The 26,267-nt window shown below is 40.2% G+C and overlaps 1 protein-coding gene across 6 annotated transcripts in view; it reads right to left on the bottom strand.

The window, feature by feature from the left end:
- Positions 1-7,157: 7,157 nt before the first annotated feature.
- AFTPH (aftiphilin) overlaps positions 7,158-26,267 on the bottom strand; it is a 63,699-nt gene continuing 44,589 nt past the window's right edge. For 4 of the 6 annotated variants that reach the window (XM_039530110.1, XM_039530109.1, XM_039530113.1 and 1 more), the window contains 4 exons: positions 24,888-24,948; positions 23,170-23,253; positions 17,398-17,521; positions 7,158-8,277 (listed from right to left, as the gene is read on the bottom strand). In XM_039530110.1, the coding sequence (XP_039386044.1) occupies positions 8,133-8,277; positions 17,398-17,521; positions 23,170-23,253; positions 24,888-24,948 (414 nt within the window). In that variant the 3' untranslated portion in view covers positions 7,158-8,132. The remainder of the gene's footprint in view (positions 8,278-17,397; positions 17,522-23,169; positions 23,254-24,887; positions 24,949-26,267) is intronic. The other 2 variants (XM_039530114.1, XM_039530112.1) reach the window with 1 other exon arrangement.

Raw genomic sequence — 26,267 nt, 5'->3', positions numbered from 1 at the left:
GGGGGGAGGAAGCAGGGGGGAATGGTTTATTTCTCCTGGGTGTAAGAACTCCATGGATTTGGGGCTCTTGGGATCCCCAAGGATTTTGGGGAAGGACTGTGTCCCAATCCACGTACCTGATTGGGTGGTGGCAGCTTTTACCAGATCTAAACTAGGATTTTAGTTTAGAAGAAGGATTCATGCAGGTCCCCATATTGGAACCCAACAGCTCTAAGTGGGGGTGAGACCTATGACAGGAGGACTTCAGGGCTCTGGAGGGGAACGTGCTCTAGGGGTTCTTGTCCTTCTGCCCGTGTCTCAAGCCTATCCTCATGCCCTTCTGCTCCCATCCAGCTCTGTCCCCCTACCCCCCACCCTCATTTCCCCCTTCTCTGCTCCTCTGTGGACCCATCCCACCATCACCTCTACTGCTATCCAGCTCCTCATTTCCTGGCTCCCACCCCCACCACTTATACTCCGGAGTTCTTGCTTCCTCAGCTCCCCAACACACTTTAGCTCCTGCAGCCCTCAGTCCTTCTATTTACCTCTTGTTCCTCCATCCCATTTTCACTCCTTTGCATTCAAAGCAGGCTGTTTTCTCCTCCTCGACACTGCCTGAGCCCAGCAAAGGGGGCACAGAGCCCAGGAGAGAATCTCTCCGCTCTCAATTCCTGTTGCCAGTGTCACAGCAGCCTGTACCTCCCAGGAGCAGCAATTGCAGGGAAAATCCTCCTCCGTCCCACTCTGGCACATGCTAAGACTCTTCAGAGAATTTAGCTGACAAACGCTAATGAGTCTCTACTGAACACGTGCAGAGAAATTTTTCAAACCCGTATAACTTGGGCAAATGTGGGGCTTTCTATTGAGATGACAAAAAGACACATCCCTGACTCGAGGGTGACCCCACCCAGCCAAATTTCAAATCATGCTTTGAAGCAGTGGAGGCACTAGAGCATCTCACTGACATGGGTGTACATTTAAAAAACAAACAAACAAAAAAAACGGGCAAAACATTTCCTCCTAACTTCATTTCTGGAAACGAACCACTTTTGATTACATGTTCCAACAAATTTCAGCTGGAGACACATCCAGCATAGGAAACTTCAGTCCAAATAGTTAAAGTTGGCAAACTACAAACAGGGTCTTATAATGGAAAGTGTAGGGCAACCTTAACTTCAGGTGGCGCCTGCCAGATCTGCCTGCAGTTTGCTTGTAACACACGGCTATTAGCCATTCAGTGCCTGCTTATTCTTGTTTTTGTATTTCCCTCTAGTTTGATCTGCTCCACTTTTTTCACATTTGTTTTCCCAAGTACAAGGTCTCTCTCCCCACAGCATCTCCATTCCACACTTATCCTTTTCCTTGACTTTATTTTCAGTTATTTGAATGTTTAGCTTTATCAATCCACTTAACTGATGTGCAAGACTTGATTTTATGCTTACTCCCATAATTCCTCCTCATGGGTTCTGATGATGATACCCACTAAAGATCTCTACCTAGGCATTTCCAGCCTTGCATTCATATGTTGAAGAAACTCAGAAAACTCTAAACATTTACCCCAAATCAGTTCCAACAAGGCATTGGACCAAAGCTGAGTATTTATATTTGTAACACTTTTAGAGAAGCCAACAGAAGAAATTAAGCCTCCACTCCCAACCAAAAAAACCAAACTTGTGCTTCATTTCATGTCTTCTGGGAACACGACTTCAGAGGTAACTGAAGCATTCCAAATGGTCTACGCATCTGCGGACTGAGATTTCCAAAGCTACCTCATTTGGATACTCAATTCCCATTAAAATCAATGGGCATATAAGACGTTCAATAGGCACCTATGGAAACCTCATCCATAGCACTGAAGTTGACTGTAAGAGACCTAGGCCCCACCACTGCTTCCGAGGCTGTTGGTTCTTTTACTTACCAGTTTCCCGCTAGCCAGGTACTTATCTAGCCGTCCTCCCTCATGGGAGCTGTTGCTCTCAGAACCCCCTCACACAACATAGCTTTAAAGTTTGTAATGTTTTAAAAACATGTTAAAGCTTCACATCACACAGTCCATGGATTAAAACTGTTCTTCCTTCCCCTACTCCCCCACTAGTGGGAAGGAGGTTCACTTATTTCTGAGGCACTTCAAACTCTTAGGTGAGGGACTTCGCCGTTTGAGCCTAGCTGTCAAGCACAGAAGGGTAATGAGAGGCTGCAGGGAAATCTTATTCTGTGAACAGGCTCGGTCTCACCATTGATGTTTGTGAAAGAAATCGCCAGTGTTTTTTTGACACTATAGGTTTTCCCTCCACCCCCAAGATGAAATGAAGCCTTTATGCATAGGAGGTCCATATTTTTGTCCCAAGATGTTTATACCTGACGACAGGTGTTGGTAATCTTAGTTTAAGACTATTCATTCCTTACAGCAGGGGTTCGCGGCCTTTTTCTTCCTGAGCCCCCCTGCCCCCAACACGTTATAAAAACTCCACCGTCCACCACTGCCACAACTGGTTTTCTGCCTACGAAAGCCAGGGCCGGTGGAAGGGAGTTGCTGGGGCCCCACAAAGCTAAGTTGCTCAGCTTTGGCTTCAGCTCCAGGTGACAGGGCTCAGGGCCCCAGGCTTCAGCCCCACATTCTGGGGCTTTAGCTTTCTGCCCTGGGCCCCAGCAAGTCTAACACTAGCCCTGCTCGGCGGACCCCTTGAAAGCTGCTTGCGACCCTGCAGGAGGCCATGGACCCCTGGGTGAGAACCGTTGTCTTACAGAACATGCACCCCCTGGCCAGCAGGTGTCTGTTGAAACGATCCTATCACAACCCAGGACGAACTACACTAGTGCTCCAACCACTAGAGTTGGACTGGTGCAAAATCTGGGCTGGGGGTGGTGGGGGAAGCCAGGACAAGTCCTTAGAATTTCACACAGAAGGACAGGACAGCGTGTCCGATTTTTGACTAAAAAAGGGGAGTAGGAAAAGACCCTAATCTTACAGAAAAGGTGTTAGATGGCTGAATGGAACAAGTGTATAGTTTTACTTATATTGGCAATTGTAAATGCAGAGGGGTTTATAGACAGTGAAGAGACCAGCACTCACATTTTAACTGTGTTGCAGAAGGAATAACTGCTGGTGCTCCGTAGCTTTACTGACATCTGCCAGAGACACAGCCAGCCCTAGCTGATAAAGAAATTTGTTTTTGGCTTTGTTCTGTAAACGTGAATATCGAGAATATTTGGCAGGCTGTACAGAATTTCCAAGCAAACAGACAAACTCCTGTTGTGAAAGGTTTTAGATTGCTGATTATTAGTAACCAGGAATTCAACTTGCTGATTATTAGTAACCAGGAAAGCTAAGACACCAATATTAATAAACACACTGGGACAGATCTGCATTGAATTTATATCAGGGTAAGCCCCAAGTAACTCCATTCGCTTCAGCAAGGGACTGTGATAGAACTGAGATCAGAATCTGACACTGACAAAATCTGATATACTGGATTATCAAGCAGTTGAGAAGTATTTTCACATACAAGAACTGCAGCTCCTGAAAGGCAGAGGAAAAATAAGCTACAAAATAGAACTTCAGACCTTTTAAAAAAAGTAGTAGTGAGCTTTGCATAAAGGAAATGCTCCCGCAACAATTAGTGAAACCAGAGAAGCATCTCTGCTTCTCTAGGCGAAACACCCGCAGAGCTCCACACAATTGTCACTGTGCAGTATGTATCTGGAAGTTGTGTGAGATTTACGTGAGGCAAACTGTTTTTGCAACTATCTTGAACCTTGACAGTATTCTGCAATGTAAATAAAAAGAACCTCCAAAGTCACAAAAGGGACAGAATCAGGCAAAAGGGTTTCTGTTTAAGACAAGTGAGCGAATGGATCAACATCTGACATGTGGCTTGGCTTGATCTGCTTTACACTTGCCCGCCCAGCCCCAATAATATCCTTTGCACCACCTGAAACCCCCTAAAATCCTAAACGTGAGATGCTGCATAAATTAAAGTGTCCATAGATTCACTTGAAGGTATTTGTGAACTTTCCTTTAGTGAACTCAAAGTTATAATCCATTTTTCGATGAAACCTCAGGTGTTGTGGGAAGTCTGGTGTCAGGAATGCAGCAGGTGGCACTGTTCCCTACGAATCAGTAGGGAACGACAACGTGCTACGGGGCCTGTTGTCCTCTCGTGTCTTATCCAAATGAAAGTCCAGCTCTTTTGGTAGCGCTGAAGAGCCTGGGGCACTTTTCACAGTAGGTGTGTTAGACTGGGGTTCATGGCCAAACTCCAATTCAGACAATGGGTTTCCAACAAAAACATCCGTTGCAGTTTCAGTTGGGTATGCACACAAGCACTTCAACTATTAAAACCAAGCAGGCTCTCGAGTGAACCTGGTCCACATTTACACGCCCCTGTAACATTACCTAACAATGTTTTTGAGAAGATAGAAGTGGTCACCATCCAACTGAAATTACAGGCAAGATTTCAATTAGATAGAATATGCTCTTCATTTCAGTAGGCCCTATATGGGTAAACAGCTGTTTGTGTGCAGGTCTTCTCAATGACAGTTGCTACATAAAACATAAGGCAATCTTCTGAGAAAAAAATATATAGACAGCTGTAGGGAAGACTATCTGTCCACTCTACTAGCCAGAGGCAAGATAATTGCAAAGAAAGAAAGGATTAATATAAAGGGGAAATGTGGTTTTGTGTGTGTGTTTTTTGGCTTGTTTTTAAAGCAAGCCACAAACATCTCAGATACTCACCACTTAAATGGATACATTTAGATCGGCATTTTATACATTTCAGCAATGTAAAATTTTGTGCAAAAACCATCAACCAGGTTTTACATGAAGTCCAGGATTAAAGCATCAGTTACAATTAGGGCAACCAGACAGCAAATGTGAAAAATCAGGACAGGGGGTGGGGGGGTTATAGGAGCCTATATAAGAGACCCAAAAATCGGGACTGTCCCTATAAAATCGGGACATCTGGTCACCCTAGTTACAATAGACATTCACCTCCCCCATTGTCTCCCTTCCCCCTCTTTCTGCCGGGGCCACCAGTCCTGCACTTTGAGCTTGGGAGACAAAACGGGCAGCTGCCACTAGAGGCAATTGTGAGAAGACTGAAGATCAACTTGCAGCTGGCACTCCCACCCCCACCTCTCTCTGACAGCTTAGTCCACTAGCCCTCAGCCTAGGATCATGAGTCAGCTCCCAAACATTCTCCTCAGACAATAGCCACAGCTCTCTACTGCAACTATATCACACCAGCCTGGCTCTAATGGACACATTTGTAGGTATGAAAACAAAAGCACTGATTTTAACTACACCAGTCCAGTGTTAGAACAGAATGTTATATTAAGTGAATGTTGCAAAAACAACAGCTTAAACCTCAGAATGAATCCAAATCTAGCACTGAGATGAAGTGTATAGTACAAGACAATGCTGCAATGAAGATTATCTGGAAGAAGGAATTTAAAGAGGTTTTTCAGGCAATAAAGCAGATAGCTTTTACATCAATCCTTTCAGCTATGCAGGGATGTCGCTTTACATGATGACACCGTGCACTGGAACACTAGCCAGAGAGCAGAGGAGCCAGTTTAGGCTTTGCAAACTTACTTTATTGCAGTGGCTAATAGGCTAATAATTAAACCTTGAGTGGCCATCAAACTAACTGGAACTTCCACATTACAAGAGGTAGAACTCAGGTGAATTTTTCTGGAACACTTGACAAAATAGGAACATTTAGATCAGCGATTCTCAAACTTTACTGCACCATGACCCCCCGCCTGGAACCCCTGCCCTGACTGCCCCCTGGAACCCCTGCCCCCATTCAACCCCCTGTTCCCCGCCCTCTGACCATCCTGACCCCTATCCACACCCCCACCCACCACCTCAAACTCCCCTGCCCTCTATCCAACACCCCTTACTCCCCTACCGCGCTGCCTGGAGCACTGGTGGCTGGCAGTGCTACAGCTGCACCGCCCGGCAGGAGCCAGCCACTCCACCACGCAGCACAGAGCACTGGGTCAGGCCGAGGCTCTGCTGCTGCGCTGCTTGGCCCGGCAAGCGCTCGCAGCCCCACTGCCCAGAGCATTGCGCTGGCAGCGCAGTGAGCTGAGGCTGCGGGGGAGGGGCCGGGGGCTAGCCTCCTGGGCCAGGAGCTCAGGGGCTGGGCAGGAGGGTCCCGTGGGCTGGAAGTGGCCCGCAGACCGTAGTTTGCCCACCTCCGGCGTGGGCGCATGTAACCTGAGTCCTGCCGCCCAGGGCTGAAGCCCTCAGTCGTCAGCTTAAGCCCTGGGCCCCAGGAAGTCTAACACCAGCCCTGGCAATCCCATTACAACATGGTTGTGATCCACTTTGGAGTCCCGACCCACAGTTTGAGAACCACTGATTTAGATTTAACAAGCTGAATTTTGTGAAGATGTATTCCAGGACATAGCTACTGGCCAATGACATCAGAATGAATTTACGTGGTTATGACCAAAATTTTGGACAGTCGGACAACAAGGCCCAGGAAGAAGAGGTACATTTGTTGGAGATTTCTCTGAGCTGAATATTAACTGATGAACTGGTGGTTAATACTGGTACTATAAATAGTTAAGTGAAGAACCGAGATTACATGTTTGATGTGGACAGTTTACATCCCTGGTGCATCTCTCAATTGAAGGATGGGTTAGCTCGCTGAGCCCTATCCGATTCCATTGAAATCAGTGGGGGCTGGAACAGACAACCTCCCTCTTCTCACCCCTCCACCAAAGATATTATTCTTGAAAGAGCTACAACAGGACAATGACATTCAATGTTTACATGTCAGAGAAATTAAGGAAATACGACACTAGCATTTTTAATTATTATTCAGAAGTTGGCTGCTATAGTTGGCTTCCCCTGCCAATATACTGTGAAGAGGTCATGTTGTAATCGGACTCACTAACTTGTTTCATGCCACAGTGCCTTAACAGAGAGCAAGTTTGTGTCAGGAGAGAAAAACTGACTAATCTGGACACAATTAAACCATGTTTCGCCTTTCCTTGTGTAGGTCCCAAGAAAGTGTGTTGTGGGCCCCGTGCAGCCCCGAAGCCGAAGGGAGGTTTTATTGTATGCTCTCCTAGTACAGCATATCAAATTGTCCCTTGGCATTATAAAAAACAAGTAAGCATATGTGACAAACTCCGCATAAAAAGATATCAGACGATACACATCTTTTAAATTATTTTATTTTGTGTAAGCTAAAAGGAAATTTACACACTTAAATTTCAAAAGACCTTGGGCATGCACATTAACCTTGTTAGAGGTTCTTCTACATAGCTTTATTTTTCCATAGGAATTTCCCCAAACATTTACAACCCATAGTTTTTACTGTATATACAGCCTAAACCATAGCAATCTATGATTATGTCATTTTACACTGTGCAAAATCAAACATAGGAATAGTGGTACAACAGAACAAAAACTGTAACAGGTAAATCTCATTGTAAGACATTCATAGTTTTGGTCCTTCTTTTCCAAATCAAATTGATTAAATGTAGACAGAGCGTTTAGACAGTGATCCAGAACTTAACACAGAAAGGTACTGACAATATACCTTTCAAAAGGCTATATAGTTTTAGCCATATTGTTAAAGTTTGAAGAGAGAAAAACACAAAAAAATTGAGGTTGATCAAACAGAAGGAACAGCCTGTTTTAAAGAAACAGCTGAAAAAAAACCACAAAAAAAAACCCAAACCCAAACCAAACCCATGTGACCTTTTAGGCTTTTTCAGTTAAAATGAAATATTTTAATATATGCAGAAAAGAAATTAAGACACTTGATACAATCTGAAAACACTGACAGGGGATTTCACGGAGAGTGAAGATTGGAATTTTTTTTTTTTTAATTTTTTTAAGAGTTTTGTAAGAAGGACACCAGTGTATTTCACAAAGACAGAAATGTATACATCTCAGCCCACAACAAAAAGAATAAATCTTCAAAAAGATTCACCCCCAATTATTTACACTTTTTTCTAATATAAATTTAGATTCCAGTATGTAAATAAATATACATTACTATGTATACCTTTCTAGTGCTGCTTACCAACAAATCATCTGAACTTGAAGTTTTTAATTAAAGCAAGATTGCTTTTTATGACCTGGGGAGGGGAGGGGAAATCAATAGAAAGTGTCCAATTCACGTCACTTAGTCTACCTTTTCTTGGCAGCGTGTTGAAGGTGTTAATGTGGCTGGGAACATCAACACCTTGGCATGCATGAAAGTTAAGTCAGGAAGGCTAGAAATCACCTTGGCAGCCTCTTCACTAAGATGTTCTTCCTTTTTAGGCTTCCTGTTAAGAAGAGAAAGAGTGCATTAATCCATTATTTGACATTCCTGGAGAAAGAGCCACTGATTGAGGTAAGACCACTTCTGTAAAGTGATACAAATGATATCCTGCCTAATTGCAACATTACCTCACATGGAACTTTGGCACAGAGTTTCAAACGTTATTGCAATGAAGGAAATTGGTTTCCTACTCAGACGTTAAATTTTTGCAAGTTCCGATGTACCATCATGGGATTGTTCCCTTTATGTGAGAAATAATTGTAACTTTAGCCTTCGGGTAAGCTAGCAGGAGTACTATCATTAACATACAGAGAAATCTTTTAATCCAAAAGAGGAACATCTGAAAGGAAGCTTGGAGGCCTGCTAGATGCAATCCAGCTACATAATTAGTGGCTGCACCCAATAATAACCCATAATATTTTACCAAGTTCTTTTTCTGTAGGAGGGCAGCAGGTACTATTAAGATGCTTCTACTGTTGAATATAATTTAAACAATCACCTTTACATTTCGTATTATGTTCTCAACTCTTTTCCTGCTGCATTGTTCACAAGAGTTATTAAATGGAAATGAATAAAGGCATCATGCCCCATGTCCCTTCACTCCTTTGTCACTGGGCATTTGGCATAACCCTGTGAGAATTTTCCCTTCAAACACCTAATTTACTCTTCAAATAGAATGAGACCTTGACTCTAATTGTTACAAAACATCCCTTACAGAGCCATATTTTATCTTATGGAACACTGACCACTGATAGAAGAACTGAATGTTACTATGGAGCACTGTAGGAGATGTCCCCTGTCAAGACACTGGAACTGCTTTCTCAGTGAATATTTAGCACATCTACAACAAGCAAACTCTACTTCAGAGGTGGCCTACCTGTGGCTCCGGGACCACATGCGGCTCCTTGTATAGGCACCAACTCCGGGGCTGGAGCTACAGGCACCAACTTTCCAATGTGCCAGGGGGTGCTCACTGCTCAACCCTTCCCGCACTCCACCCCTTCCTACCCCCTCCCCTGAGCCTGAAGTGCCCTTGCTCCTCCCCCCCCACCCCAAGCCTCCTGCACGGCATGAAACAGCTGATCTGGAGGTACAGGGAGGGAGGGGGAGGCGCTGATTGGCAGGGCTGCCGGTGGGTGGAAGGCGCTGGGAGCGGGAGGGGGGAGCTGATGAGGGGCTGCTGATGTATTACTGTGGCTCTATGGCAATGTACATTGGTAAATTCTGGCTCCTTCTCAGGCTCAGGCTGGCCACCCCTGCTTTACTTTCAAACTTCGAGGACAGAACAGAAAGGCAAAGGCCTGAAATCAGACAGATTAACTAGAAAATATTAGAGATTTCCTTATAACTCGTTTGTCCTTTCCCAGGCTCAATTTTAGAGCCCATATATACAGCATTAATTCTTCCAATGAGATGGGCTAGATTGGGCTCTTTTCAGCACCTGTCAGTACCACTCCTTCAGAGGTTTGTGAGAAAGCAAGGGTTTTAGTGTGTTGCCTCTGCAGTTTCCCCAGGGCTTCTTAAACAGGAGAGAGGCCCAAGACTCTGGATTCAAACTCATCCTCAACATACCTAGCCACTGTGTTGACGCTGAGCTGTCATTTTGGTTTGCCACCTGAAAGCACCATTTGATTTCAGATCTCTACGTGAGGCAGCCTGGATGCTGACCTTGAGCTTCCTTCACTAGAATAGTGAGATCTTCTGTTCTCTGCTGCAGTGGAATTTCATGAGCCACTGACTAAGCAGATTACCAAATTCTGGAGGATAAACAAAGCTGTGCACTAGATTTAGTGAAGGAAGGAGCAGAAAAACCAATATGTGCTTCCTTCCTTTCCTATTTTACACTCAGGGCTCTACTTGGCCTTGGAAGGCACCTTATCTCGGAGCTGTTGAAATGTGGTCATCAACCAGTATATTATCAGTATTTGGCAAATACAATAGGCTGCTAGACCACCATCTAGTGATGAATTACCACAGCCCACTCAAGGTGCAAACTCCTGTGCTACAGTGGTGATAGCAGATTGGCAGTTGTATCTGACAAGGGACAGTTTGAAAGAGGAAGTAAGCGGGGAGAGGGTTGATTCAAAGATCACAATTACAGAAACTGCTATTGATGCTGGTCTGGCATACACAGAGTTCCCAAACTTCTTGCTATTTATCCGCTTCATTCTCTGCTCAACAGGTTCTACTATATAAGAAATGTCATATAGAAATATGATCGGTGATGCATCTACTGGTGGTGCTCAGTCTCTGACAAGTACAAACTATGCTAGGCAAAAGGACATGGCCACTACCTAGAGCTTTAATGCCTAGTGCCTGCAACATCGCCCCCAAAATGCCACAGACTATGAAGTGCACACATTTACATGAATGCAACAATCTGCTTTCCTCCCAGTTTGCAAGCATTTACATACTTAGGCTTGGTCTATACTAGCACTTTTGTCGGTCAGGGGTGTGAAAGAACCACCCCTTTGACTGATGTAAGTTTCACCCACAGAAGCGCCGGTATGGACAGTCCTATGTCAACGGGAGACGCTCTCACACTGGCACGGCTACTGCCACTCGTTGAGGGTGGTGTAATTATGCCGTCAGGAAAGCTCTCTCCCCCTGGCACAGAGCGGCTATGCAGGAGACCTTACAGCAGCACACCTGCCTTACAGAAGTCTAAGTATATTACATCAATACGATTACCTTTATCAACCAAACTTGTAATCTCATCAAAAAAGGTATCTAGTTAGACATGATCTATTTTTCCTAAACCCATGTTGATTGGTATAATTATATTATCCTCCTTTAATTCTTCATCAGCCACTCCATTATCTTGTCCAGCATTGACATCAGAATGACAGATCTATTGTTACCCAGGTTATCCTGTTTACACTTTTTAAATATTGGCACAACATTAGCTTTCTTCTAGTTTTTTGGAACTTCCTCAGTGTTCCAAGACTTACTGAAAACCAACATTAATGGTCCAGTGAACTCCTCTGCCAGCTGTTTGAAAATTCTTAGATGCAAGTTACTCAGATCCACTGATTTAAAACACATCTAACTTTAGTAGTAGTTGTTTTATATCACCTGAGATACCAGTGGAATGAAAAGAGTGTTCCCATTTAACGTGACATTACTTATTTTCCCCCAAAATATTTAACACATCTGCCATTTCTGCATTATTATTGATAAGTCTACCATTTCCATTTTCTAACGAATCAATACCATTGTTTGAATTCTTTTTGTTTCTAGTATACGTCCTATAAATTCCTTCTTCTTGTCCTTAACTCTGTTGGCCATAGATTTCTCCTTGTGTCCCTTTGCTTCCGTCAATTTTCTACAATTCCTAGCTTCTGATTTATATTCCTTACTATCAGTTTTCCCTTTCTTGTATGTGTTAATTTTAATTTTTTTTAGGTGCCTTCACTTCCCCTCTAAATGAGAGGGTTTTTTTTTTTAAAAAGACAGCCTTCTTCCTCGATTGTGGCTTTTGAGACATCTAGTAAAAGTGTTCCTAAATAATTCCAAATGATCAGTCACATTTTCCTGATTAAATTCTCTCTCTGACTGATTTGGTTTATAATTGTTTTCAGCTTTGTGACAGGTTTAAGAGTGGCAGCCGTGTTAGTCTCTATCAGCAAAAACAACGAGGAGTCCTTGTGGCACCTTAGAGACTAACATTTATTTGGGCACAAGCTTTCATGGGCTAAAATCCATTTAATCAGATGCATGGAGTGAAAAATACAGTAAACACACACCCACACCCACCCCCCACATGAAAAGATGGGAGTTGCCTTACCAAGTGTGGGGGGGACAGTGCTAACGAGGCCAATTCAATTAAGGTGGAAGTGGCCTATTCTCAACAGTTGACAGGAAGGGGTGTAAAAGTAACTTTCCCTCTGCTGATACTCACACCTTCTTATCAATTTTGGAAATGGCCGATGTCTCCTTGATTGCATTGGCCTCGTTAGCACTACAAAAGTAATTTTCCCTCTCTTGATATTCGCCCCTTCTTGCTTACTGTATTTTTTACTCCATGCATCTGATGAAGTGGGTTTTAGCCCACAAAAGCTTATGCCCAAATAAATGCGTTAGTCTAAGGTGCCACAAGGACTCCTCTTTTTTTCAGCTTTGTGTAACTGTCTCTTTTAAAGCACCATATATATCTATAACTATATCTCACCTCTCTTTCATTGGTCTGGACTTTATTCTGGTCATTAAATGGTAGTGTTCCTGGGAATAGGAGAAGTGTTTCTGTACCTGCATTCTTCAGTTCTTCTTATAGGAAAAATGCATGCCTTTCAGCTTGAGTCATAAGATTGACATGAGTGAATGGATCTTTGGTGGTGGTTGCACTTCTCAAGATTTCTGACCATCTCTGAAACCTGACATGGCTGAAGGCAAGTTGACTTCTGGATAGAATTTCTTAAGATGCCATCTGCAGAATGTGTATGTCGCATTTTGTTTCTCTCACAACAATCTCTGTATTTTCTTCCAAGGCACCTCCTAAGGAACAAACAACCTTCCACAAGGAGATATGCTAGGCCACTACCCCTTCATTGTTAAAAATGTGAGGCCCAACAAGAAATTAGTCTGCTAATAATTGCTAGGGAGGAAGGCAACTGGAGAGTGGTTTAACCACCCCCATTGCCTCCGAAGAAATATGGACCTACCAGTACATATTCCAGCCTACAACCTGACCTCTCTGCTTGTATGTTTCATCCCCTTTTCCCAATCTTTAGTATTTATTGACTTTGATATTGTCCAAGACACTGACTGTCTTGTGTGTTTAGAATAAGCATTGTGGATACTATCACAATACCAGCACCAACTGCAACAATGGGCTGATATATGGCACACCCTAATTTTAAAAAGCTAGTCTGCAGCATTCAGCAGTGACCATCAGTAAATATTTTAAGCCTGAATGAGATTTTCAGCCATTTCTTGGCAAGATCTCCACCCTCCATTTTCTTTCATCAAGTCAGTAGATAAAACTTTTGACTCTGACAATTCTATGGTGTTCTGCATGATTGCAGAGTCTCAGCAGTATGCTTTACAGGATCAGAGATTCTCCATTTTAGCTTGTTTATCTTCAAGTTTAATATGCCAATACGTAAGGAACTATTTTGTCAATCCCCCTCCACCCCCCTTTTGAGGAAGTAACTGTATAATTGTGAGCAACCAGGCTGTGGATGAAAATGGTGCTACTTCACGCAAATGAGGGTGCCTTGTGGCTTGAGGAAGTCACTTGACATTGCCACAACAGGTTCCTAAACCTTCCGTTTACCCATCTCACTTGTTCCCCCACAGATCTTGGGTTCAAACAAATTTCAGAAGAAATAAAGGATATTCAGAATGTTTCTTTTTCAGAGGGGATGGGATTAATTAAAAAAACACTAGCAGTTGATCACTGCTAATTATTAAATTCAGATTTAATAGTTGAATTTTGGTTGCAAAATAAAATTAAGACTGGAAACTTCAGATCCCAGCTGCTCCAAACCAGCCCTCACCCATGCACCCAGGATTAACTGCACTCTAAGGTCCCTTTCTTTCCCTCCCCCCCTGAAGCTTCCTCTCATAGCCACCAGCTCCAGGAGCCAGGGAACAGGATAAAGGGAAGGCCTGCCAACCCACACCTTACTCTCCACCACATACACTAATCTGGAGCATCAAACTCAAGCAGTCCCAAATTACTCGCAACATACACCTCTACCTCGATATAACGTGACCCAATATAACACGAATTCGGATATAAAGCAGTGCTCCGGAGGGGGGGGGAGGGAGGTGGGAAGGAAACTGCACACTCTGGTGGATCAAAGCAAGTTCAATATAACGCATTTTCACCTATAACACAGCAAGATTTTTTGGCTCCCGAGGACAGCGTTATATCGAGGTAGAGGTGTATGTTGATTGGATCAGCACATGCAGCTTCTGTGGCAGGCCATAAAAGCCCCCAAACATCAGACCAGAAATTATAGCCTCCTTGTCTCACCATAATCAATCTTTGGATTTGATACTAACTTCCATTTCCCATCACAACCCCTTACCTGTAGCTGGCCTACCCTGCTTATGCCTCTTCATATACCTCTACTTTTCCTCATCTTTATCCTCATCCTCTTCATATACATCCTACCATGTCCTTGTCTTGACCTTCTTGCCTCCAAAACTACTTCCACCACCTTTGTTTCCTTGCTTTTACCACATCATCAATCCCCTTCCCTTCAAAAACTTGAAACAATCTAAAAAATAATGCTAAAGCAATGTGGGTATTATTAAAAACTAATGCATGGCCATGTTACTTCATATTTTGGCACTCTGATGTCCCTTGCTAGTCTCTATCTATGCTTAAACACCAGGAGGCTACTACTTGGGGTGACCTGTTTGCTTGCAAAGTTCCTACCATACTTTGGATGCTGAACCAAAAAGCCCACAATCAAATGTAACAATGTAGTATGCCGACAGACATTGTTTGAATAAGACTTTCTACTACTTTGTAAAAACTGAACTGACATTTTCAAAAGCCTGACAGGTAAACAAGTGTAAATCTATAGAGAGACTAGAGTAAACAGAGACATTTCCGAGCACTACATGCACCTTGGAGTTTGCAAGCTTTTCTGTGAATTTTCAGCTGCTTTTATTAAAATATCTGGAAAACCACTACAGCTATTAGGAAGTGAGCATTGTTCTCTTACATGGGAAGACTAAAATTTTTACTTTTCTATTCAGTGCTTTCAGACCATTTTGAGGTAAACTTTCAAAAAAGTTACTGTATTTCCAAGAAGATGCTAGATTTTCAGCCCTGCTATATACAGTACTGTCAAACAGTGAAGCTGAAATCAGATAAACCAAAACAACTCTGAGGTTTAGGGCTCCCCCTAATGGTTTGCAGTTGAAATTTCATCACTGTAAGTCGGTGGTGGGCAACCGACTTACAGTGGGTAATCCACTGACAGGCTGCGAGACAATTTGTTTACATTCGCACGGCCGCCTGCAGCTCCCAGTGGCCACGGTTCGCCGTTCCTGGCTAATGGAAGCTGTGGGAAGCGGGGGCCAGCACATCCTTGCGGCCTGCGCTGCTTCCCGCAGCTCCCAATGGCTGGGAATGGTGAACTGCAGCCACTGGGAGCTGCAGGCGGCCGTGCAAATGTAAACAAACTGCCACAGGTTGCCTGCCACTGCTGTAAGTTCTTCTTAAAAACATCAGCTTCTGGTATTTTCACACTGTGGAGAAACAGTCAATATATATTCCAGACTCAGAAAAACCTCTGTAGAGAGTGCTTTCAACATCTAGGGTTTGGTGTTTAATACTTTGATTATTGTGTTTAGACTAGGGTATTTTAAACTGTAATACCATTCATATCACAGCATAATTCTACAATAAATGTCATTAAGTGGAGGCACGGAATAAAAGGGTTTTTGCAAAAAATATAAATTAGAAAAAGTTATTCAGAACGTTGCTTAGTCTGTGTTACTACCCTTTTAAACTTAATATGCTTAATACAGTGCTTCTCAAGCTTACTTGATTGGCCCCCACTATGTGTCTGTGGTCGTTTATGCTTCCCCCCCCAAGTAATAGACCACTACCACCCAGCTCTGAAGGCAGCACACACCAGCAGCAGCAAGTAGTAAGGTGGCCGTCACTTTTCACAGCAGACTTAACACCCCATTGCCACCCTTACTTCCGCACTGCTGCTGCCAGCCTGGGGCTGACAGCTGGAGCCCAGGCTGTGCCTCTTGGTGAGGGATTGGGGTGGGAGGGGAGGAGAGGCCAAGCTTGGGCTGCCTCCCAGTGAGGGATTGGGGAGAGGGGGGAGTCCAAGCCTCCTCCCAGTGAGGGGATTGGGGCAGTGAGGAGATCCCGAGCTGGGGTGACTGGGCATAGGCTGTCCCCTTTATCCCCGCCCTTGAATGTGCACGGCCCTTCTGCACAAGCCCCAGTCATCCGGGACTGACAGCCAGAGCTCTTTTATAAAAAAAAAAAAGAAAAAGAAAAAGAAAAAAAAAAGCACACAGCTCACATGTTCCTTGACCATTCCTGTGCCTCCCTTGGGAGGGCCACCCCATGGTTTGAGAACCTCTGGTTTAACAGATATTTTATAAATACATAAGGCATACATGCCTACTCATAGACTTTAAGGTCAGAAGGGACCATTATGATCATCTAGTCTGAACTCCTGCACAATGCAGGCCACAGAACCTCACCCACCCACTCCTGTAACAAACCCCTGACCTATGTCTGAGTTACTGAAGTCTCAGCAACTGGAAGATTTTAAAGGGCCACTCTGAAAGAAAATATTGTTTCAAATGATTCTAGTAAATTCATGAATTTACACATTGTTATCTAAAATTCAAATGGGATCTCTCTGGACAGAGCTAAGATGCACAATCATTGAATAAGCCATGAAAATGTGAACTAGTTCTTATGAATAAGGAGTGCTTGTTCTGCTCTAATGTGACACACAAGTCTTCAGGGATACATATGTAACCAAAAGGTTCTGATTTGGGTCGTACATAAAGAAAAAGCAGTGTCCATGAAGTACATGCTTATTCCTAAATACACTGCTTTTGGCAGGTGCTGTGGAGTGATCCACAGATAAAGCTGGTTTTTAAATGTGCTGTTTGTCCCCTTGCACCCACTTCTCTTGCTTGAAAGCAAGTACAACTCTCCATATTGAGGATTAAGCAGAGTAAGCACAACAAAAATGAGCTTCTCCTACAATGACCTGTTAGAGCTGACTCCTCTCAATCAACGTGAAACCTAACTGGTAAGCACTATAGTTAAGTTTGTCAGGACTCACTTTATCCTCTCATTTTTAGCAGCCAATGATTTTCCTGAGAGATTCTCCTTTTCTGGTTCAGTCATGCTTGGTATCTTTACAAATAATTAAATTCTGATGGAGAAAATTAATATGCACACACTAGCTCATTTTAATTGTCTCCTGATTTGACTAAATCATCACAGATTTCCCCCTATTTTGATGATGATTTTGTGACGTGGATTGGCTTTCATTAATGTATTTACTAACATAAAATGTGTTTCATTCAAGGACTTGGAATCTAAAGGCACGGCCTTTCATTTCTCAGCCACTAACCAATCCTTATTTTTTAAAATTCTTAACTGGTCACCATGATTTACCTTGTAGATGTGCTTGCCTTCTCTACTGTGGACATGAGTCTTGCGAATGCATCAGTCACTTTGCTGCTTGTATTGGAGGTTTCCAGTTTTGAAGTTGTCAACTCATACAACTCTGGATCCACACCTTACAATATAAAATAATAATCAGTGATGGTTGGATGCAAATACATCATAATTAGCAACAGATCAAGATGCTAAAGGCTTCATTTCTGTAAACATCTGAGTGATTTAAAATTTCAACAAAATACTGTAAGAGAACATGACAGAACTTGTCAATGTTTCCAAACCTCTCCTCGCCCCCTTTCAGTGGTTTACAAGTGCACTAGAAAAATGTAGAAAAGTGGACTTAGATTTGGCATAAAAAGGTCTCAGCCTATGGGCAACCAACATTAAGAGTTTGGTTTGCTCATTAGAGTGCATCTTGCACAGTTAACATTTTTGTAGGTGTAATATTTAACATTTATTCATTTTAACAAGTTTTTAATTAAAAAATAATTTAACAAGTGATTGATTGGAACAAGTCAACTTAGCTGCCATTTAGAAGTAGAAAAAATACAAAATCAAGTTTTAAAAATGTTTCATAGTGACAATAAATCAAATAAGATTATGTAGTGTATTGCACAAACTCATTATTAAAACACATGATACCATATAAGTAATAAGAGCTTGGCTTAAAATTGATGAAAGTGAGGAAGATCAATCATTCTTAACTCCACTTCACTGGATCTACAGTACATATTGTAAAGTAGCATAGATTTATAATTATACCTAAATCCTTGACCCATTCTATTTTCTCCTCTCTCACACGTTTAGAGCATACCAATTATTGAAGTAAGTGGATTCTTCAGTCTTAATTTTCCAGCTTTTACCATCTTAAGCCATACCTGTTTTCACATTGTACCTTGAATGAATTTTATATTCTAACAGCAAGCCATTAAATCCCAAAGAATAAAAATACAAACAAGCCTTCTATGAAATGAACAAAACAAAACAAAAAAAACACCACCCAGCATAGTTTTGGGCAAAATTCGGCTGATTGCCTCTTAAGTGGTGGTGTACAACAATCAAAAGTAGTAGCTACAGGACTTTTACACATGACCTTTATTCTTTCTAAAAATCATTGGCAATCAAGACTTATTAAAATACTTCAAGAGGGGGAAATGTAAAAAATGTTTTTCTGCTCATACAATAATTTTAGTCTGAAGACTATTGCAAGTACAGCTGGATAATTTTAATACATCTCTTGTACAATTGCTGAAGTCTACATATACTTTGCCCAGAACTATGAATGCTTATTTTTTTAAAATGTAGTATAGTGCGCATTTAGGGTAAAAATAATCACGGAATTTAAAATGCAAAGTGCTATTAATTTTATATCCATCACTTGTTTAACATATGGTCAGGTTTAGACAAAGGAAAAGGTATTTCAAACTACAATGAAAATTAATGTCAAATAACTAAAGACCGAGCTATACAGTGTACTGTGTAGCTAAACAATTAGGGCTGTCAAGCGATTAAAAAACGTAATTGTGCGATTAATCGTGCTGTTAAACAGAATACCAATTATTTTAAGTTTTTAGATGTTTACTACATTTTCAAATATATTAATTTCAATTACAACAGAATACAAGGTGTACAGCGCTCACTTTATATTTATTTTTTATTACAAATATTTGCACTTTAAAAACCAAAAAACTGTATTTTTCAATTTACATTATACAAGTACTGTAGTGCAATCTCTATCATGAAAGCTGAACTTACAAATTTAGAATTATGTACCAAAAAAACTGCATTCAAAAATAAAACAATGTAAAACTTTAGGGCCTACAAATCCACTCAGTCCTACTCCTTGGTCAGCCAATCACTCAGACAAACAAGGTTGGTTACATTTGCAGGAGATAATGCTGCTGGCTTCTTGTTTACAATGTCACCTGAAAGTGAGAACAGGTGTTCGCACGGCACTGATATTGCAAGATATTTATGTGCCAGATGCGCTAAAGATTCATATGTCCCTTCATGCTTCAACCACCATTCCAGAGGACATGCTTCCATGCTGATGATGGGTTCTGCTTGATAACGATCCAAAGCAGTGCAGACTGACGCATGTTCATTTTCATCATTTAAGTCAGATGCCACCAGCAGAAGGTTGATTTTCTTTTTTGGTGGTTTGGGTTCTGTAGTTTCCGGATCAGAGTGTTGCTCTTTTAAGACTTCTAAAAGCGTACTCCACCTCATTTCTCTCATATTTTGGATGGCATTTCAGATTTTTAAATCTTGGGTGAGTGCTGTAGCTATTTTTAGAAATTTCACATTGGTACCTTCTTTGTGTTTTTTCAAATCTGCTGTGAAAATGTTCTTAAAATGAACACGTGCTAGGTCATCATCTGAGACTGCTATAACATGAAATATATGCAGAATGCAAGTAAAACAGAGCAGGAGACAATTCTTCCCCCAAGGATTTTTTTTAAACAAGCACTATTTTTTTAAACGAGCATCATCAGCATGGAAGCATGTCCTCTGGAATGGTGGCTGAGGGATGAAGGGGCATACGAATGTTTAGCATATCTGGCATGTAAATACCATGCAACGCTCGCATGGCACTTTTGCGGCCAACACCTGTTCTCACTTTCAGGTGACATTGTAAATAAGAAACAGGCAGCAGTATCTCCCGCCAACGTACACAAACTTGTTTGTCTTAGCGGTTGGCAGAAGAAGAAGAACTACTATAAGTGCAGTTACGTAATCAAACCCCCCCCCCCCTGCATTTGTAAGTTACTCTTTCACGATAAAGAGATTGCACTCCAGTACTTGTATGAGGTGAATTGAAAAATACTATTTCTTTTATCATTTTTACAGTGCATATATTGTAATAAATAATATAACGTGAGCACTGTACACTTTCTATCCTGTATTGTAATTGAAATTAATATTGAAAATGTAGAAAAACATCCAAAATATGTAATAAATTTCAATTGGAATTCCATTGTAATTGATGTTTTTGAGTTAATTGCGTGATTTAACTGCAATAATTGAAAACCCTATAAACAATCTAAAAATATTAACTGTTATAAATTGATTGCAATGTTAGGTATTAGCTAATGTCTGGGCATTTTTTAGAAATGCTCTACACATACCAAACTTCAAAACTTCACTAGTTAAAAACCAGCTACGCCTGTTACTCCTCCAATTTCATTTTGTAACTAATAGTCATAACCTTGGTGCAAGTGGATGAGATTAACAGCCCTCAATTGCATCTTGCATAAGCTCCTCACTGCTGGGTCATTAATGCCCAGGAAATGGCCGGCATATCAATCACTGGCATAAATTAAACAGTCTTGAGATGTGCTTAATAAATTAAACTGATGACAAAGTAATTGAAACTGATAATCTCTTGGTTAAGCGAAAGAGGGGGGGAAAAGTATTTGCCTTTGATACTCGTTCATTAGAAAGAAAACTAGGCAGTATGTACTTGTTTTTCCAAGTTCTCATAAAGTGAGGTCTTAGCAGATTTACATACATGGGAAAATGTGCCAAGTTTGAGACCAGTATACCATGCATTTTAAACAGTATCAGATGTTTACAGAACTCAGAAATGATCAAAAACACCCAGCTCCATTGAATGTCCACTTCTAGTAGGGGGAGTGACTTGCAAAAGCTTTTGAGATCCCATTAAGGTGTAAATAATAAAGTTACTTTTAAAAAAAAATGTGATCAGAATGAGCCCTTTGATATGCAGCTCTGACAAATATAACTTGTTAGCTGCAACCTTCAATATCATTTATCAACTAAAGAACTTAAGTATTATTGCATTCACTTGCATCAGAGAACAATTTTTGAAGTTACTGCCCAATTTATTGTGCTACTTGGTAGCTCCTAATGAATTATGTGTTTGCATAGTGCAATGAAGAAAAGTGCTGTATATATAGCATAACAGATGCATCAATTAGAGATGGTAGCCCCCTTAATTTATTGTTAACATTCATTTTATAGATAAAGTTATTTTGGATCCAGATATGACAAGACAGAGGAGTCTAGGCAATATTTAATCACCAAAAGATGCTGAAGTAATCGTCTACTGCTGACATCAATTTTGTTTAACAAATAATTGGCTACTTGTCTCAAAAATAAGTCAAAGTGGATTTTTTTAAAATAAAAACTTGCATTTTCTATATTCCTTTTAAATGATCAGAGAATGGTTGTGGGCAGCACTACAAAACCTTAATGAGATTATCTGAGAAACATTAGCCGACCAAATTCTACATAAAGCCCCTAAACAAAGTTAAACACAAAACACACACAGAGCTGTAAGCTAGGAAACAAATGACTTTCCCAGAAACAAGTCAGGAAAATACCGCAGGCAATGGCGATACGGCATACCAGGGAAGGTGGTAATACCTGCAGTTGGATGATACATTTGTAAACAAAAAAAACAACCAAAACCCAAAAAGCAATAAAATGCCACCAAAGCATCACTTCAAGTGTCCACAACAGCTGGATAATGAGAATGTATATTACCATTCCATCTTATAAAATATCTACTGGTGATATTCACCAGTAGAGTACTGGTGAACTCTACTGAAAGAGAAGTTAATTGATGGATTTAAATTTAGCTATTATTAAAAAACTCTGAAGGAATTATGCCAATGTCATAGCATGCTCTAAACTTCTCTATTTTGGCTCCCAGCACCTCTATAGCAAACCCGTTACCACATTATTCCAACACCTCTGCACAATGCTTACATTATTTGGCTCCTGAAGAGGGGGTTGGAGTGAATTTGAGTGCAAGAGTAAAATTAAAAACCAAATAATTCAGAACTGAGGTGAAAATACTGAGGTGCTGTAAAGTGAAATACAGCAATGGTCATAAAGTGAAAAAATAAATGCATTTTGCAGGAATTTAAGCGTAACTTTCAAGCATAAAAACTTAAAATCCTAGACACAGGTTTTCACAAGCTCACAAAAATATTTGAAGCATGTCAAAACCATATTAAAGAAAATGTAACCCTGATACAAATATGAATTCAATTGTTTTCCCATTTTATTCAAAGTAGAAAGTGACAGGTACTTTCGTCCCTTATCAAGGGAATGAACCATAAAGCATGGCTGAAACTGCTTTCCTTTTACAGTCAATGGTCTAATATTTGTTGAGCTTTCAGTGTCCTAGAAACATAGAACTGCTTATTTTCAACTACGAATATTATTTAAAAACACTTATCTTTTATCATGGCATTAGTATTAACTGTCAAAGAACAAAATTACAATTTTTAGATAGCCGCATGTGTTAGCTATGCCCAATCTCTCAGTACTTAAATATATAGTTCACACATTCAGCAAGTTACTATATATACACATACCTATATTAATTTCAATAATCAACAGTATTGTAATAGTCTTTTGTTTGAAAAGAGGGAAGGCTTCTCACCTTATACTATATTTATATTTTGTTCTAATTGCTTTACATTAATTATTCTGAAAAGTAAGCTTTCCCACTCTGTTTCAAATGAGAAATTTTGAAAGTTTTACATATCTGACGTTTAAGAAATTAAGAGCCATTCACTCCTTAAATGTGCATCAGTACAGACCTGACTACCTTTTAAATACTTAGCACTTAATAAAAATGTCAGAAAATAGCACACATTAAAAAATGTACTAGAAAGACATTTTTGAGAAATACAATATAGAAGATCCTTGTTTATAGGAAAGTCAAGTGATGTGTTCATGCTTTTAGTAAATTATTTAAGACTGTATTTGTGGTTATAACACTCTGCTGACCTGGCATTGTGGTCGTGCTGCTAGAGCTACTGTCATCCACGGGCCCAAAGAAATCAAGGTTCAGAAGAGTGGAACCTCCACTAGCTTGAAATTCAGTGACCATGTTGGTAGGCAGCCATATAGAAGGTAAGCCAAGGGAGGGGTTTATGTGTAAAAAGGGGTAAGACACACACTTGAACATGCAAGTTATAATTAGTACTCATTACACAATTTAAAAATTGACATGAAAACAAGGCTTACAATATTAGTTTGTAATTTCTAAAGAGGTTAACAACTTAATTCAATGTACATTTTCTCATGTACAATGCAGCAAATAATTTAACACTAGTAACTTTATAAGTAGAAAGAAAGAAAGATTTATTTCAGTCTAAAAATGGAGTAGAAACAGCAAGAGAGATCTGCCCAATTAAAGGGAAACAATTCTTAGGCCAATCTGTAGGAGAAGTAGAATGGCTTTAAATGTCAAAGAAAACAAACCATTCTTCTAGCATGAAGATGTAACTGACCCTCTAATTAAAGCACAGAATTGAAAACTGGACAAGTTATATTAGCTAGTTTTAGGTTATGAACTGTCAATATCAGCTTAAAACAATGTAAATACATCATAAAGAATGCCATGATTACATCCAGCTTCTCAGTGGTAAGTTATACTGTTCCCCTTTAACACTTAAACAGAAATCAAACAGGATACATTTTGAAGAAGTTGCTTGTTAAAAGAAAGCAGGATGATTTGACTGAAGTAATAAGACACCGGACAATAGCAAAAGGGCCCATCCAGGCTTTCCTTCATCACCATGGTACTGATATCCAAGCTGTTATTTTGCACAGATCCTGGTAACAATACTATTAGATAGCACTGATGTAGTTACAGATGTAATTTATTTTAGCTAATTTTTTAGCAACTCGTGTATTATGAAACAATTGTTGCTAGCAGAAACCGCATGTTCTTTACAGGTTTCTAACCTGCTATCCAACAAGTTTATTAAACTTGTTACTTTTCCTTCTCCTCCAGCTTACATTTAAGACACACAGTTAGTGAGACAACTCACTTCCCCATTAAAAAAAAGTATATAAAATTCTTTTACGTGAATTTTTAACTATGTAGACAACTATGTTTGTTAATGTATGTAGCTACCTCTAATAATTGAAAATATTTAGATTCTGAGTTTAAGCAAAAGTGTTTACGCATTAAATTATACATTTTCCATTTTAATATATAAAATACTTGTAATCTGAAAACTTCCAGGTCAAGAAATGTCTCTTTTGCAAACAGTTTTTGGTTAAACAATTGTGCTTTGAAGTAGCCACTACATACTTAATTTTGCCATTCATAAGGAAGTCTAAACAGATAATTGTGCATTGGGAAAAATACATGTTTAAGAGTAAAACATGTCAATCCAAAATCCTAAACTATTCAGATCTTCATTATAATCTGAAAATATATAATGAGGTGTTAATATTGCCACTGTGTGCTCAACATAAATGCAGGAAAATAAAATCTTACCTAGTTCTTAGTGTTTTAACATTACAGATTGCTTTATTTGTGGCGGATCTAACCAGAAAGAAAGCCTGAATTTCCAAAGTTAAGAGTAAGAAATAATATATAATTAAAAAAAAATAAAATAAAATAAAAAAAAATCAGCAGAGAGATGTTTGTCTGAACTTTGTAGCTTTCTTAACTCTAGCTCTGGTGCTAGAGGCTCTACGGAGAGACGTACCATCTAAAGGGTTAGTAAGGCCACTGCTACTCCAGTCAAACTGGACAGGTGGTAGAGATTCCTAGAGTTGAAAAGTCAGAAATCAGATTTCAGTTCAGGTTATAACAATGTAAAATGTATTACACAATTTCTTTTGCACCTAAATATTAAGGGGACAATTGAACATAAGACAAATATTTTAACCTTCAGATGTTGTGAGCTATACATTTTCTTAATACACATTAAAAAAACCTGAAGTCTACCTCAAAGACTGGTTCAATTATAAATCAAACAGATGAGATACCCTCCCTAGCCCCAATGGGTTTTTGTTAATTTAATTAAATTATGGCAACGAAAACAAAAAACATTAATACAGCATTAAAATTTAAGAAATTGCTACTCAAATTGGACAAAGTATAGTTTTTGTGCATGAAAAGTTGTGAACACACAGTTTAGCTTAGGTGGCTCTTTATTTTAAATAAGAAGAGTATGGTTTCCACTTCTGTATGCTTTGGCACAATTATATCCAAAAATGAAAGTTACTCACCATGAAGGAACTCATGTTTCCTTTCTAGAGAGAGGCTCCCCCCAGCACACCTGGGGAGTACACTACACTCTGAAAAGAAAGGACTGCCTACAACGACGCCGTGATTTATTATCCTGACCAATAAAGGTTAAGTCCCAAACTTTCTGTCTGATGACAAAGAGATGCTGTCCTACACACACATACACAAAATCCAAGGGCAAGACTCAAAATGGAAACTGGGTCTCCTCCTGGGAAAGTATCCTTAGCTTTCCATTTCCTTTTGTTCAATCCTTCTGCACACCTAAGTTAGTTAAGCAAGATGCAGCGATCACATAGTATGAACAAGTAATGGGGGTTGGGGGGAAGGAAGAATATATTTAGCTTCCTGATAACTAGTGGCAACCTGTAGTGTGACTTGTACATGTATTTGTATTCTGAGGACATCCACAGAAGCAGCATTACAAATACGTGGTATAGGTAGGCCTTGCTTGTTACATTTCTGCTCTGCAGTGAAATTAGCTTTTAGAAACAATGGGAAGGATCTGCCTTGAACTAGGTAAGTTTGGTAGGTTGTATTTTTTTTTTTTGTTTCATTATACTTGAGTCAGCAGGAACGGTTGTAACTTTTGGTAATCAATATGGAATGTCTTACTGGAGTTAAACTTTATTATCAGGTTCTTGGAGGTTAAGACACATTCTGACTATTTCAGTAAGAAGGGGGCTCTTGTTTTAATCAACTATTGCCTCCTTCTCTAAAAGTTGGAACAACTTAATGTTGAAAGGTTGTGCAATTTCACAAAGTAGAGGGTCAGAGGCTTGAGCCAGATCCATACAATAAAAGTTACATTTTAAGAAGCCTCTAGCTTCTTGAAAAT

Source organism: Mauremys reevesii, linkage group 3, assembly GCF_016161935.1.
Source record: "Mauremys reevesii isolate NIE-2019 linkage group 3, ASM1616193v1, whole genome shotgun sequence".
In the NCBI taxonomy this organism is placed as follows: Eukaryota; Metazoa; Chordata; order Testudines; family Geoemydidae; genus Mauremys; species Mauremys reevesii.
The sequence above is the reverse complement of the archived record's forward strand: the minus strand, read 5'-3'. Positions and strand labels throughout refer to the sequence as shown.